The sequence below is a fragment of the Aedes albopictus genome, chromosome 2 (genome assembly GCF_035046485.1).
Source record: "Aedes albopictus strain Foshan chromosome 2, AalbF5, whole genome shotgun sequence".
Classification (NCBI taxonomy): domain Eukaryota; kingdom Metazoa; phylum Arthropoda; class Insecta; order Diptera; family Culicidae; genus Aedes; species Aedes albopictus.
This window is the reverse complement of record NC_085137.1, coordinates 282,371,757-282,386,770: the sequence shown is the minus strand read 5'-3', so window position 1 is coordinate 282,386,770 and position 15,014 is coordinate 282,371,757. Positions and strand designations below refer to the sequence as shown.

Sequence of the window (15,014 nt, the reverse complement as noted above, 5' to 3'; positions counted from 1 at the left end):
AAAATATAGCTAAAAATGCTGTAGTCAAATCATGTTGGTATCTTCAGCAAATTTATTCGTCATCACACAAGAAACATATTTACTGAGGACGCCATAATGAGACGACATTTTTTGCTGTATAACTTTTGTCTTGGTACATTTTTATAGTCATAATTCTACATAGCTGTAATTTTTGTATCAATAGTTATCCCCGAGCTTTTTCAATAGTTTTAAGAAATTGGAATGTTAAGTAATTCACCACAGCAAAATGAAAACAATCGGTTGAGAAATAACTAAGATATGGGAATTTAAAGTTGACTAGTTTGTATGGAAAAACAGCTTTAGTGCATTGTTATCGTCACTGTATTACTATATTTCTTTATTAGTTGTGTTCACCATCCTATCATCTATTGGAAGCCGTTTTAGTTTAGTTTTGACGCCTTCTAAGTCGATGATTTATGTAGCGAGTTGCAAAAAGTTGATTTTTTCAGCACGAGTCATACATTTATTCAACGAGGCTTGCCGAGTTTGATAAATACGAAGAGTGCTGAAAAAATCGAGTTTTGCCACGAGTTCCACACAAAATTTTTTGTAATTGCGTTGCGAATTCCCCTACTTTTCATTCGCGGAAACAATGTTAAAACGGCCTACTTTTGTTCACTAAAGCAAAGGTGCCGAAAAGTACTACTTTTCGACACTCTTTTGAGTGCTGAAAAGTAGTACTTTTCGGCACTTTGCCAGCACGCACTTTTTGTTAAGTACCACTACTTCCGTAGATACAGTTGCTGCTTCTACATGCACTGAGCAGTTCGAATCCGAATCAGGACTATTCAGATTCTGATTTGAACTGCCAATCAGGTGTAGAAGCAGAAACTGAACCTACTTTTGCTTTTGCTTATGATGCTGCATGACGACGACGGGAGCTTGAAAACTTGCGACAGTTGGCCTACCGTAGCCTACCTGATCGAAGAAAATACTATGTACTACGTCCTGTCGCGCATGGAGGCTCGCACGTGGTTGCTGCTGATACACGTTTGTGTGGCTAGAGAGATTATACTGTACGGATATTTTTGCAATTACAAAAAACTTTGTATGCAACGCGTTGCAAAACTCGATTTTTTCAGCACTCGTCGTATTTATCCAACTCGGCAAGCCTCGTTGGATAAACGTACAACTCGTGCTGAAAAAATCATCATTTTGCAACTTGTTGCATAAATAACTATTATGCAATGATTTTTACAATTCATTTGATTTGCTCATGTTCATAATGCAATTCAAATAAGTTGCATAATGAACATTATGTTACTATTTTACATTATGCAACTCATTTAAATTGCATAATGAACAGGTATGGAAAAGTTGGCCATCATGACACTGAAATGAGTAGTACAAAATAAAAATTGTGATACTGAATTGCATAAAAGAATTATAAAATGCTTGCAAGGACTTGTCTACTGGCCAGGTGTATAAAGATGAGTGCGTCCATGTTATTGTAGAAACAAAAAAAAGCAAAACAACTTTTGTACCAATTCCAATATTGACGAAAGAATTTCTGAGAAACTAGTACCGAGTGGATTTCCATGAAACCACGTGACAGAATTTCATTCAGCAAATTTAAACTTAAAGTTAAACAACTTCAAAAATCCAAAAATGAAAATGCCACTTTGGGTTAGAATAGAAAATTCCTTCTCCACTAAATATTGATATTCTGAGCGCGTCAAAATTCTGACAAAACTAAGTGGATTTGGTTTTTATTGCAAATTGAAATTTTGAAATTGTCCATTAAACGCCTGAAGGTATGCATTTTCCTTTGAAATAAACTACTTCAACCAAATTTAATCACTTTTTTGACTAAAAGGAAACTTTTGCAACTGATTCATGTCCATGTCCAGTTACACTACATCACAATCAAGCTTCCACAAAAATGTCAACACAGAAAGTTTACTGGTACTCCTAGTGGAAATCGATTGTTTCGCTATGTAAGAAACACGTTGCAAATCCCTTAAAAACGTAATATAAGACAACATTTTAAAACATTCAAAAGTCCACACTCTCTAGACATCTATGAACTAGGTGAGGTAAGAGTTTTATGATCGTAAAGACGTGCAGACATTGCTAATTTGATCCGCGTATGATCAGTTTCACCCCGCTGATCAATTTGACCCCGGTTTACGGTACTCATCTTTACAACACCAACCATGATTTGTACAAGTATTCGTGCTGTGCTATGCTAACGGTTTTACAAACGATTCATCTAATTAAAATATTGAGCACTTGGATTCCAGCTACAAACAGCTTTAAGTTTTCCAGTATTTTTTTTTTTTAATAATATAAATTTTATTTACTTGTTTTTAATTACAATCAATATCAGCCGCAGAAAACTTTTATTATTGGGACTGTTTAAGGAGAACCTTCAAAGAATACCGATTTGGCTGCCACAATGGCCGACTTAGACCCCTACTCACGTTCTCAAGAGCACAAATCTTAAAAAATCGTAAACAAATGCGCTCGATTTGGAAAAGCTGCCTCTTTTTGCAAGTTAGAAAAGCCAGGAAAATCAAGTGCGGCTTGGTTCGATCCTTTGTTCGTTAGATTTGTGCCTCTAAAGTTTGTATGCAAAATTGCAATGGGATTTCTTGATGTTTCACCTTAAACTTGCTCTGATAGGCGCTAGTCTTACCACCCTGCTTGTGCAAAGGTTTAAAGAAAAACAATTATCGTGGTCTGCTTTCAGTGAGCTCGTTGTAGAAACTAATATGTTTTAAATTAATTACCTTGCTTCTGGATCAGGCGTTACAAGATCTCATTCTTGTTCCAGTGCAGTATTTCCACCGTAATAATACATCCTAACATGCAGGGCAAAGAAACTGGAAAGACTAATTTGTACCTTCCCAAAAGGCTACTTTTTAAGGCTGGCTAAACAGATATCCAAAGGCTCATCCTAGCAGTTGGCAGTTCTGAAAGGCAGCAAATTAATAGGGAAATAACAAAATGCTGCAAAGTCGAATATACTCATCATTCCGATTAGCAACCTCGTAAATGACCGAGGGAGGAAAAGGTAAAGAAAGAAAAAATGAGAAGATGGAAGGTGATGGTTCGTTCGTCAATGAATGCATTAATCATTGTTAAGATTATCTGTGACGGATCATCTTCTGTTTTTTTTCTGAGTCGTCTGCCACAGTTAGTTATGTTAGCATTGTGGGTTGAATATTGCATATGAATTATGTAATGCACACTCCTACAAATTTCACGTAATCGTATTTATTGTGACATTTCAAGGCAGATATTTGGCGAAAACTTTGGTAAATTTGAATTTCTGCATTTGGGATTGGGAGCTGAATCAAATAAAAGGAAAGAACGAAAAATGGGCTTGCTTCCTGTGTTTCTCTTACTTGAAACATTTGCACAATGTCGTCGGTTCGGTTATTTCCGGTCTATATGGTGGCATACACAACTGATACAATCAAATAGACATGGGTTTCTATACCGTAATTTTGACCTTCGGTTATTCAAATTTACAATTTTATTTGCTGGTATTCAGCAAAATTTGCTGATTTTTTTTTTGTGCTGATTGCATTCAGCAATACGAATTTACTGAGTATCAGCAATGGTTTTCCAACTTGCTGAGCCATCCAGCAATTTTGATGTTGATCAGTAACGTTGTGAAATTCAGCAACTGTTTTTGCTGATTTTTTTCGTGCTGAAAGCATTTCAAAAAATTGGTGTGTACGGCACCTTTTTCTTTGATATGAAAATTTTGATTTTCTTTTATGGAAAATTTTATTCGAATACAACAATTAGATAAATGATTCAATAAAACTTTATGATTTAAAGGTCAAATTAGATTTGCCCAGAAATTTCTTATCAAATCCGATGAGTTAATGAATTCTGTCCAATTGTTTCGGTATTTTTTTCAACAAATAAATTTATTATTTGTCATAAGCCACCACAGCAAGCCTCGTTGGATAAATTTACGACACGTGCTTAAAAAGCAACTTTTTGCAACTTTTTGTTTTTCAAACCTCCCCAATACTATTTGAATCTTGAAATGTTACTAGGAAAAGTTTATTCGCATTATGAAACCATGTCCCAACGCACAACTACGCTGGTTAATGAGAAAGTGGAGCGCCATTTTCAATTTGATTTGATTGATTGATTTGTCTTTATTTCAGAGACTTTCGGATTTTCAATTTCGATATTTGCATATTTTATTTGCCCAAATTTTTGGCACCAAGATTAGCCATGCACATTAATCCGTAAGTTTAGAAAGATATAAAATCGGTTAAAATTATGCCAAAAACAGGAAGAGAATATTTGGACGGGGGGACCAAAATTTTATGCAATGACTTCTTCCTTATACAACTAATTTGAGTTGCATAATGCTCATTATGAACAATATGAATCTCTTTGTCCTAATGCAACTCTTTTCAGTTTCATGGTAAGACTTAGAATATTGTGACGAATTTAGCACAGCATTCAACCACCGGAAAGTACAATAAATGGGATGATAATACATTTTAGTAAACAGTTTTTGTCATTGCAAAAAAGTTGTTATTACTATTATGCAATGGTGCCCATTTTGCAACTTATTAAAGTTGAATAATTTTCAAATTATGATGGACTCTAAGTAAATCTAATAATGGGGTAGTAATCCCGAGCAAAGGTTGAAAGCAAATTGAAAACTAATTTTGATGTCTTGATGTCGTAGATTTTGATTACTCAAGTTGCTGTCGTTTTGGTCGTTTTAACGGTTAAAACATCAAAATCGAAAGCAGAAAAATGTTCCCCTGAAATCAAGTTGAAAACAAGTTTTGCTATCAGTGATGGCAAATTGAAAACACAATAAGATGTTGACTTTTTATCAGCCGATAACAAAACGAGTATACAATATGATGCTGTATAAAGGCAATGAAAACAAAACTGAGGCAACATATTTAGTTATCGATTTGCAGTAAAATGAGAACGATGAAAACAAACTTACAACATCAAATTTTGATGTACATTTGCTATAAAAAGTATGGACGGAAAACAAAATTTTGAAAACATAATCTGCTATCTTTTTGCTGTAAAAATATACTGACGATAACAAAACCAGGAATTGCGTTGTTTTTTTTTTTTATTTAAATTAAATAATAGAAAAAATATTAGTTTTTAACTTGTCATTTATTTAACCAGATAAAACAATACAAGTCCAGCTATATTAATCAAATTAGTTTTGAGTTTACAACCTGATCATGAACTCTGATCATATTTGATAAAAAAATTAAAACATATGTAGTTCAAGTCAAAGTATGTAAAAATAACGTTTTCAATAAAACTAAACGTCGCCAGCGTTATGCAATTGGCCATAAATGCCCGTGTGAGAACCGAAAGATTACGAAGAGGTTTTATACCGATTACAGTTACTTATCACGTTTTGCATAAGTCGGTTGCATTTAGAAGCAACTTTCTGAGCCACCAATGTTGTATCATTCAGCAGGATCCGACGCTCATGGAGACAATCTGCAATAAATAAATAACATAAATAACTCACACAACTTGAATGTTCAATAATTATAATTTACCGTTGACAAATTACACTTTGGTTTTCTCAAGCGCCGTGCGGTCAGAAATTGTTCGGATATTGGCCAGATACCAGATCGGACATCTGGCCAGATAGCATACATGAGCAGTTTCACGAAGATGTAATCACTGTCTTTTGCCACCATGGACATCTTCGATACATTGTCTGCGCTCGGACAATCAGGATATCCAGTGACATTCTCAAACGGTTTGTGAGTCGAAGGCAAAAGCTTCGACATCAAAGCTTCCTGCATCCTTGCATGAGATCGCTCAATAGTGTCCTTACGTTTCTTCAGGTATCTGTTCTGTCTCTGTAGTTCGAAGTTGTCATGTTTCAGCTTGGCCACTTCCTCTGCCAATCCGCATGAGCATTCTGGGACCTTCTCTTGAGAAGTCAACGGTTCGTGCACACTCTTGTTCACCAGTTCATCTTCGCTGATATCCCATCCAAGAAAATCATTTTCCATGTCAGAATCCGCCGACGTGTCTTCATCTGAATGTTGCGGCTCCTCTTGTCCTGCACTATTTCCGACTTTTTGTCCAGTAAGTAATCTTGGTTTAGCGACAACCCAGCTCTTGGCATTCTCATTTGAATCACCAGACTTAGACATTTGCTGTAAAAATGAGAATACTGTTTGAAAACCATGGAAGATGCAGGGTCGGCAAGACATTTCTTGACCTGTTTCAATGCGTGAAGGTTTTAGATAAGGAATCGCTTAAGAAATATGTTATTGTATGTGTAATATGTTCATTATGCAACTCAATTTGCATTATGAACCAGTATGGAAAAATTATAAAATTAAAATGATACTGAATCGCATAAAATTATTTAAGGAACAAAAATTTCTAGAGCGATTCCTTTTGACACAATTTAATTTACGTTTTGTTTAATATCTTACCGTCATAATTGGAAGTTTTTTCGAAATGTCATGTTTGCCATAGTGTTCCAACTGTCCATCGTCATCATTACAACCAAAATGATCGGCTTGGTTGTCCGAATCTGAAGTTTCAGAAGCACCTTCCATGTCGTTTCCAGTAACTTCTTGCATAGAAGTTTGCTGCAAACTCGATACTCGTATGATGCCTGGTTTAATTTGTTGCTGAGGCTTTGCTGAACGCTTTAGCACCGGCTTTGCTGAACCTTTAGCACCGGTTGGTGGCGAAATCGGCATCTCTGTGAAGGTTCCTGGTGTTGCGTGATCGTTGTTTGCAGAAAATGTGCTTCCAGCTTCGGTATCGCTCTTCGTTGATTTTTCACGAGATCGTTTCTTGGCAGCGGGCTCGCAACTTGGGTCACCTAATCCAGGCATTTTCTGTGAAATTAGGTCAAAGGTTGAAAAATAACATTTCAAACTAATGTTTACCTACACTTGCTTACCCGGAATTCCGCAAGATCATCTCCACTGTCCTGTTCAATGGGAAAGGTTGTAAGTCCCTCCGATTTTTCGCCTGGCAAACCAACTTGCTTCATACTAGCCAGATTATTCCCGGAAAATGTGTGTTCCGGTTCGACGCCGCTCTTTGTTCGTTTGCCATGGGACCGTTTTTTGGTGGCGGGCTCGCCACTTGGCTTGTCGCATCCAGATTTCTGTAAAATCGGTCAAACGTATAAAAATAACAGTTAAAATTAATTTTTACAATAGCTTACCCGAAATTCCGGAAGATCGTCTCCGCTATCTTGTTCAGAAGGAATCGTAGTAAATTTGACTGATTTTCCGCGTGGCAGACCAGCTTGCTTGGTGCTGTCACTCCTGGAAAATGTGTGTCCCGGTTTAGCGCCGCTCCCTGCTTGTTTTCCAAGGATGGAAGATTTGTTGGCGGTGGACTCGCTGCTTGACTTTCCGGATACAGGCATTGTCGAATCCGGAAGATTGTTCCCATTGTTCTGTTTCGACGACGCCGGTGAAGAATTAATCGTTCTTTTGAACGATGAACCAGCTCGCTTAGCATTCGACGAATCACTTCCGGGTTTGACCGACTGACCGAATTTGACGGAATTTGTACCATTTTTTTCGAGTTTCGTCGAGGCTGGCCCAAGCGCTTTCTGTAAATGAAGAGAGGTTAGAAACTTGGCAAACTAGCTTTTCTTTTATCAACTTACGGTTGGTTCTGAAAAGCCTTTCAGGATAAAATCCGAGTTCTGCTCGTTAGCCAGCGTTAAAACGCGTTTTTTGATGCAGTTGTGCGCTTACGAGCCATTTTTTATGGATTAAACTTGCAAAACACCAAGCGAAACACGCACGCACTGCAACTGACGGGAACGCAACAAAATATGAACCGTTCACGATTTTGACGTTTAAGCGCTGCTGTGTTTACATAAAATGAACTCGTTAACATGGCCACCTAGATAACAAAGCACCACTCAAAAGTCAAATGAGTGAACATGTGCTTCGTTCCGTAATTTTATGAAAGGTTATCTGGTTTGTTGTTTTTCTTGCGTAAGTTTCAATAACGGCCTATGTAACATTGACGGATATTTTTTATTTTCTTGTTTTTTTTTAACTATTACGTATCAATTAAACATTTATTCCATTTTTGTACAAAAGATTAAAACAAACATATTCATGCAAATTGACTATTACCAAAAAATAAATAATAAAGTTTTTTGTTATTTCTTTACAAGTTGAGCATAACAGATATGCACATGTGCACATAGTTGAAACAAAATATGGTTCAAACACAGACAAACAGACGTAACACTCTAATCATTATCATCGTACACCGATTTTACAGTATTTTTGAAAATGTGTTTGTTGGCCAACTGCCCATCCGTGGCGCTCGCATCGTTTTCGTTCGAGTTTGACGTTTGTCCACTACCGCCACCTAGTTCATGGTTGGACAAACTCAGTCCTTTTAGCATTGGGCGAGCATGTTTCCGTAACTACAATTTGAATCGAAAAATCACAGAGAAACAGACGTCACTCTCCGTTTGCTTCCCATTGAACACTTTTAAACGATTCATTCAAATATTCGGTGGTTGGTCAATTGACCACTCATGGCGTTGGTATCGTTTTTGCTCATGTTTGACGTTTGCTCGCTACCGCCATCTAGTGGTGGTCCGACCAAGTACAGTACGATTAGCATTGCATGGCGGTTGCGTTTTCGTAACGATGTTTTTATTGAGAAATTTGTTCTAAGAGTTACGTCTGTTTCTCTGTAGAAAAATGTTCACTGTTACGCCTGTTTGTCTGTGATTCAAACATCATGTTTAGGATAGAATAACAGTATAAGGGAGCGTCCATAAATGACGTAGCGTGTTTGGCCGATTATTTACTCCCCCTCCCCCTTGTAATATATTTTCCCATATCTAATACATGGCTCGTCAAACAATCCCAGACTCCCTCTCTCCCCTAAAATGCTACGTCATTTATGAACGCTCCCTAATCGATGAAATGACAACTCACCTCGAAGAAAAAGAATCCCATACAAACAACGAATGCATTTCCAAAATAGTTCCGGGGACCTAGTTATGTCCTTTTGAAATGTTGTGGTTGATATTAATCAACCGTGCGACAAAAATAAACAAAACAATCGACAAGCTACAGCAAAATAAAGTTACGAATTAATATTTTTTAAGTTGTGAAGTGAAAATTAAACCAAAACATGATTCGCCGAAACAAACGGCACCGACTGAGAATCAAGGAAGGAAATATGTTCGCAAAGTATGTATCAGACATAAGCTCTTGATTACTTCGGAACCAATTTTGATATTTTTTTTCTCAGTCCATTCCTCGACGGCCAGATTTTTCACAATCCCGCGATGATATTCTTGGAATAGAGAAGGATATTACCCGAACAACCAAGACAGCAACTGAATATTCCTCCAGCGATTCGGAGTTCAATGGGTTTGACGACATTGAAATGGTTCCTGATGGAAATGTTACTGCTTTGAATACATATTTTGCTGCAGAACAACGGAATCGCCCAGATCCGATAGAACATAACGTTTGTTCAGCTTCGCATCCACCAGTGAACGTTGTGGTAGTCGAGGAAGCAGTCAATTGTTTTGAGGATAGAGCAGATGCAGACCAACAACAGCAAGCAAGTGTTGACGAAAGTTTTGAAACATCGTGGGACATGATTCTTCTGATCAAAGTTTTTATGAGGTATATTTTGTATAGATTCTCAACATGAATCAAGGGGAATGACATCTCCTTTGCTTAACAACATTTATCCGTTGCTAGCCGTCGTTAACCGCGTCTAACTGCTGCTCGATTAGCAGCGGTTAGCGACGGTTAGGAACGGATAAATGAGGGTTTCCTGGTTAGAAAAGGAAGTGTCAACCCCCTGACATGAATAAAAGTACTTTTTGAATATTCGCCATTTTTTGTACTGAATTTTGAATTTTGTTCATTTATTTCAGGATGTATTTGGCAAATATAAAAAACCGATGGAATTCAACACAAACGTTGAAATATACGAGGTGCTATATATGGTACTCAATTTTTATATAAAATATCAGTTAACTCAGGAAGCTGTTGTTCAGTTACTGAAAATGATTAATCTGATATCCGGCGTCAAAAACTGCCCCGAAAGTTTTGAAGCGTTTGCCGCAGTATTTCCAGATCCGTATGATTCTCACCGTGTATACTTTTGTGCCCAATGCCAATGTGAATATGGCTCAACAGTTCCGGCAAAGGACGCGATCTGCTTGATCCAAGGATGCAACTCAACCAAGTTTGATTTTTTCATTGTACTACCCATAGAAAAACAACTGAAGGAAACAGTACTGAAATATAGGAGAGAGATACAGGATTATGAAACACTGGTCGAAACTGACAGACTCTCGGATATTAATCAAGGTAACATGTTTACAAAAATTAAAGAAAACGACGACGGAAAATTGCTCACTCTTTCCGTGAACACGGACGGAGCAGCCGCATACCGTTGGACGCTGAATAAGCCGTGTTATCCCATATTTGTTGTGCTCAACAATTTGCCACCTCGCATACGCTTCAACAAACACAATATAATGCTCGGTGCAATTTGGTTAAGCAAAGGTGATCCAAACATGTGCATGTTCTTCAAATACTTCTGTAAGGAAATACGAGATCTAAGAGAACGACTGGAAATAGACGGAGAGTTGTACAAAGTAGTTGTTCTTCAAACCTGCTTAGATACAGTGGCCAGATGCAAAGTCCAAGGAACTACTCAATTCAACGGCAAATTTGGGTGCTCTCTATGCCTGCACAGCGGACAAATCGTGAATGGCAATCAAGTTCGGTACCCAGTAATCTCTGTAAAGCAAAGGGATCATGATTCAACTAAAAACCTAATGTTAGATGTACACGAAGCAAAAAAACCAAAACTGGGGATTAAAAAATTATCTGTGTTTCTTGCAGTACCGGATTTTGATATAGTTTATGGTAATTTTGTATTAGCACTTGGGAATAAGTACCACAAATTAATAAAATTTATTTCTTAGGCTTCCCTCCCGATTATATGCACAACGTTCTATTGGGAGTAGTGAAAATGATGTGGGAGTTATTTTCCGCCGCATCCAATCACAACCAACCGTTTTATGTGGGGTTACAAATGGAAGAGGTTGAGAAACGTATGTCTTGTATACGCGCTCCGAGTGGTTTTTCTCATTACACAGGCAGATTGGATGACATGAAGAAAAACAAAGCTGCGGATTGGGAGAACATTATGTTTCACTTTTTTTACCCTTGTTTTTATAAAATTCTCCCCAAAAAATTTCTGAATCATTTCATGTTATTGGCATCATGTATATTTGAACTGTTAGATGTACATTTGACTTCGGCACAGATCAATAATTGTGAGCAATCCCTTAATCGCTTTGTCAGAGATTTCAGCAAATTTTACGGAGAGGAAAACATGGTGTTTAACATTCATTTGTTAACACATTTATCGGAGAGTACCAGAAACTTTGGCGCACTATGGAATTCTTCTTTATTTCCCTACGAAAACGCTAATGGAGTTGTTCTGAAATATCGAACAGGCAATAATCACCCCGTAATTCAGATTAGCACAAAATACATCATGAACAGAATATGCCAGTACAAGACTGTGTCAAATCCAGAAATTAAGCAATGGCATTCTAAATTATGGAGTACGAAGAAATTCGCTGATCTACAGTATGATCATAGATTGTCCTATACTTTGCCAGAAAATATCGTTATAGATAATGACGTACATGAGGAGGTTTTCAGTTACCATGATCGAATGTATATTGGAAACATTCAGTTCCGAACATATTTATCTTGCAAAAAGCTTGGCTACGACGATTCTTACGTTTCCGTAGATGATGAATTTTACCGTATAGAGCAGATCCTGACAGACAAATGCAATGTGTCGTATATTGTTGCAGTCAAGTTAATTACTAAACAGCTTTTTAAAAACATGTTTTCATATACAGAGAGTGATGTTCTAGTTCTGAAAAAAACGAAAAATTGTTTCCGAAAATGTGTCAGCGTTTCTATAAATACGAAAGGTAATATTAAAAAATTCATTTCAAAATGTAAATTTAGCAGTCAAGTAGATTGATAGTAATGGTCGATGATAAACTCCAGCCTCGAAGAAGATGAAATGAATAATTCTAACTTTTCAATATCGAAATTCACATTCTATTATAATTATTTCGAAGAAATATATGTTTTATGATTGTACCACACACATTTTTTTTTATATTCACATGCCTGAAACATGCCATAAATTATTTCGTTTAAAAATTCAAAATTACAACAACAACAAACAACATCAAAATGATAACAAAATTAGATATCAGATAAGATCTCAGACATTTGAAATCAAATCGTGTTATCAATTTGATGTTGATTACAAAAAAAGTTATCAAATTGCTCTCATTTTGATGTTGGACTTTGCTCGGGATGCGTGTTCGACCAAGGCCAGACATTATGATTCAATAATTCAATAAAGGATTGATTAAATACACAACTCGGTAAAGAATGATTTTTGAACTACATCGCCTTTGAAGTTTTCTTCTCTCCTTTAGAATGTACCAGTCACCTTGTATTTGTGTAATTACACTTAACACAATGAAAATTTTGACGAGCCTAGGAATGGGACTAAAAATCAGCCATTATCAATTTGTTGGATAAATAAAAATTACATTCGGTTTGGTATCCCTATTGTGATATAAAAAGTAAGAAAGTACGTTTAGCACGTGATTCTATAAATTCTAACACATGCTCTCTCTTTATCCTACTACATTTATTTTGTCTCGTTTTCTTTTCTTATCGTTGCATGTCCAACAAATTCAACAACAACCTTTTGAATTCAAACACGGAACCACCTTCGCTGATGGCATTGCGGGCGCTTGCAAATCGACGACGACATCATCATCGTAAAAATCGTGTAATGACCATCATCGGTGCTCTGCATATTCGTACTTTTGGTCTGTAATGGGAAATGTATGACGTATCCCGGTTCACTTCTGTCAACGGTCACTTTGATGAATAAAAAACGTGGAAACCCATTTCCATCAAATGATTATGTCTTTATGAATCCTCGGCGCTTCGGAGACACGAACGACACAATTGAACATAACCTGTAATTTGCCATCCACAATCTAATGACAACGATCAACACCAAATTGTACCGCCACTGGTACGCTCCGATAATGATAATCTTTAAAATTTTTGATACCTCCTAACAACCACATTTGGAATGTGGCCCGCACGAAATTCCAACAACAAAAAATGGACTGCTGTTTATGGAACTGGGTAATATGACCTCCTGTTGACTGTGGCCGATGACTACTTCCGCTCATTCCGGCTGTTTCGTCGTCCGTTCGGCTGTTGACAACTTTAACTATGTGCAAATTCAACGAATGAAGGGTGTAAGTATCATTATATATGTTTGTTCTGGTTGACGTATAATCACAGGTTCAATTATTAGGCTGACTTTAGGAGCTTATGGAATGATGTAACTGATAGTAAAAGCGATGACATACTCAACATAGTATGTACTTATCTTATAGCGGCAACTAAAATAAGGTTCAAAAATTCAAATAAATGGACGGATTTTGTAAAGCATCTGATGCTTGTTAGATCGCACTGATTGCATAAAACATCATTAAACAATATGTAAGCTATCTTATTATTTCAGCAATTCGAAGGATATAATGAATTCGAAGGATATAATGAAACATTAGCTAAATGGTGCCAATTTTTAAAGGCAAGATAAAACTTAATCTATATTGATTATTCTAGAACACTTCGGGCAACATTTCACGTCATAAATGTGATGTCTACTGGTTTTTATTATTTTACATTACAAAATTCCAGTTTCTGTATGATTATCTACATTTAATTTTGTTCCACTACTGAACTCGACATACCTGAGCACCTATAGCAAGTAAAAACATAGATAGACGGACATCTTCTATATTCACTTCCTGTCGTTTATCTTGTAACGTTAGATTCAAATTCTCTATAGTTCGTCAATCGCTCGCTCGTTCTTGCGTCGGTTTTTGCTCCTGTTTGCTGTTTATGCTTTTTTCGTGTTAAATACATTATGGGGATTTACTAAACAACGTAAAACCGCTGTGTGAATATTATACTGCGTAAACATAACGATCATCCAGGCAATCATTGATTATTTCAAGGATTACTCCAAAAACCAGTATCTCGAATGGATCATCACCCGAAATATCACTGCTCTGAATCATTCAGGAAATTGTAAAAAAAGTGTTTGTCGTGGACAAATTATTAGACATTGATTAACGTTAGTCAGCAATAAAAAGTATGCAAGAACTACGTCGTGCTTCATGCAAAAAAAATCGAGAGAATGCAACAAGCCAATGTGATGAAATTCATAAGATTTAATGAAGGGAGGGGTTGCTCGTGTCTTCTCAATAATTGATCCCTAATAGCTCAGTATGCTTGTTTATTATGCAGACACGTTTCTTTTTAAAACTGAGGTCTTATTTCAAAATATTCTTCTTAATTGTTGTAATATTTCTGAGATATGTTCAAAGATATTTCTAAACCTCCACAAAATTATTATTTGCAGTGAGCGCCAGACTATCACCAAGACGTTTGAGCTGTACTAAACATACATTTCCTGTTCCTTGAAAAGCGGTTACTTTTTTCATTACCAATTTTCCCACTTGGCAAGTTCATGTTGTTTCGAACTATTCACACTTTTACTGATCGACAAAATGGCAATATGTTGAACTTCTGAAATGCGTCTTCTTTTAAAAATAGGCATTTTTTTTTTTTAATTAATTATACTGTTTAAGAATTGTTTGGCTTTCGACATATAAACCGTTTTTCTTGATCTACACACTTTGAAAAAATCTTGTAATTTTGTGTCATATAAGTCCGACATATAAAAGCAATACATGTGACGCAAAATTGTGTGCGATCTTATTTGTACAGGAAACGGAAAATGTTTGACTCATGTAATTTTACCGCAACAGCTCAGCGCGTCGGCTGCTTGTATGCATGATTGAGAACTGTGCTATTTATAGCACCGAATACTGAAAC

The 15,014-nt window shown here is 36.6% G+C and overlaps 1 protein-coding gene across 1 annotated transcript in view; it reads left to right on the top strand.

Annotated features, from left to right (window-relative positions):
• The window catches only part of LOC109415153 (uncharacterized), a 232,980-nt gene extending 219,355 nt beyond the window's left edge, over nt 1-13,625 (top strand). Inside the window, exon 6 of the mRNA XM_062851958.1 lies at nt 13,361-13,625. Coding sequence (XP_062707942.1) covers nt 13,361-13,396 — 36 coding nt within the window. The 3' untranslated portion in view covers nt 13,397-13,625. The remainder of the gene's footprint in view (nt 1-13,360) is intronic.
• Nucleotides 13,626-15,014: the final 1,389 nt, after the last annotated feature.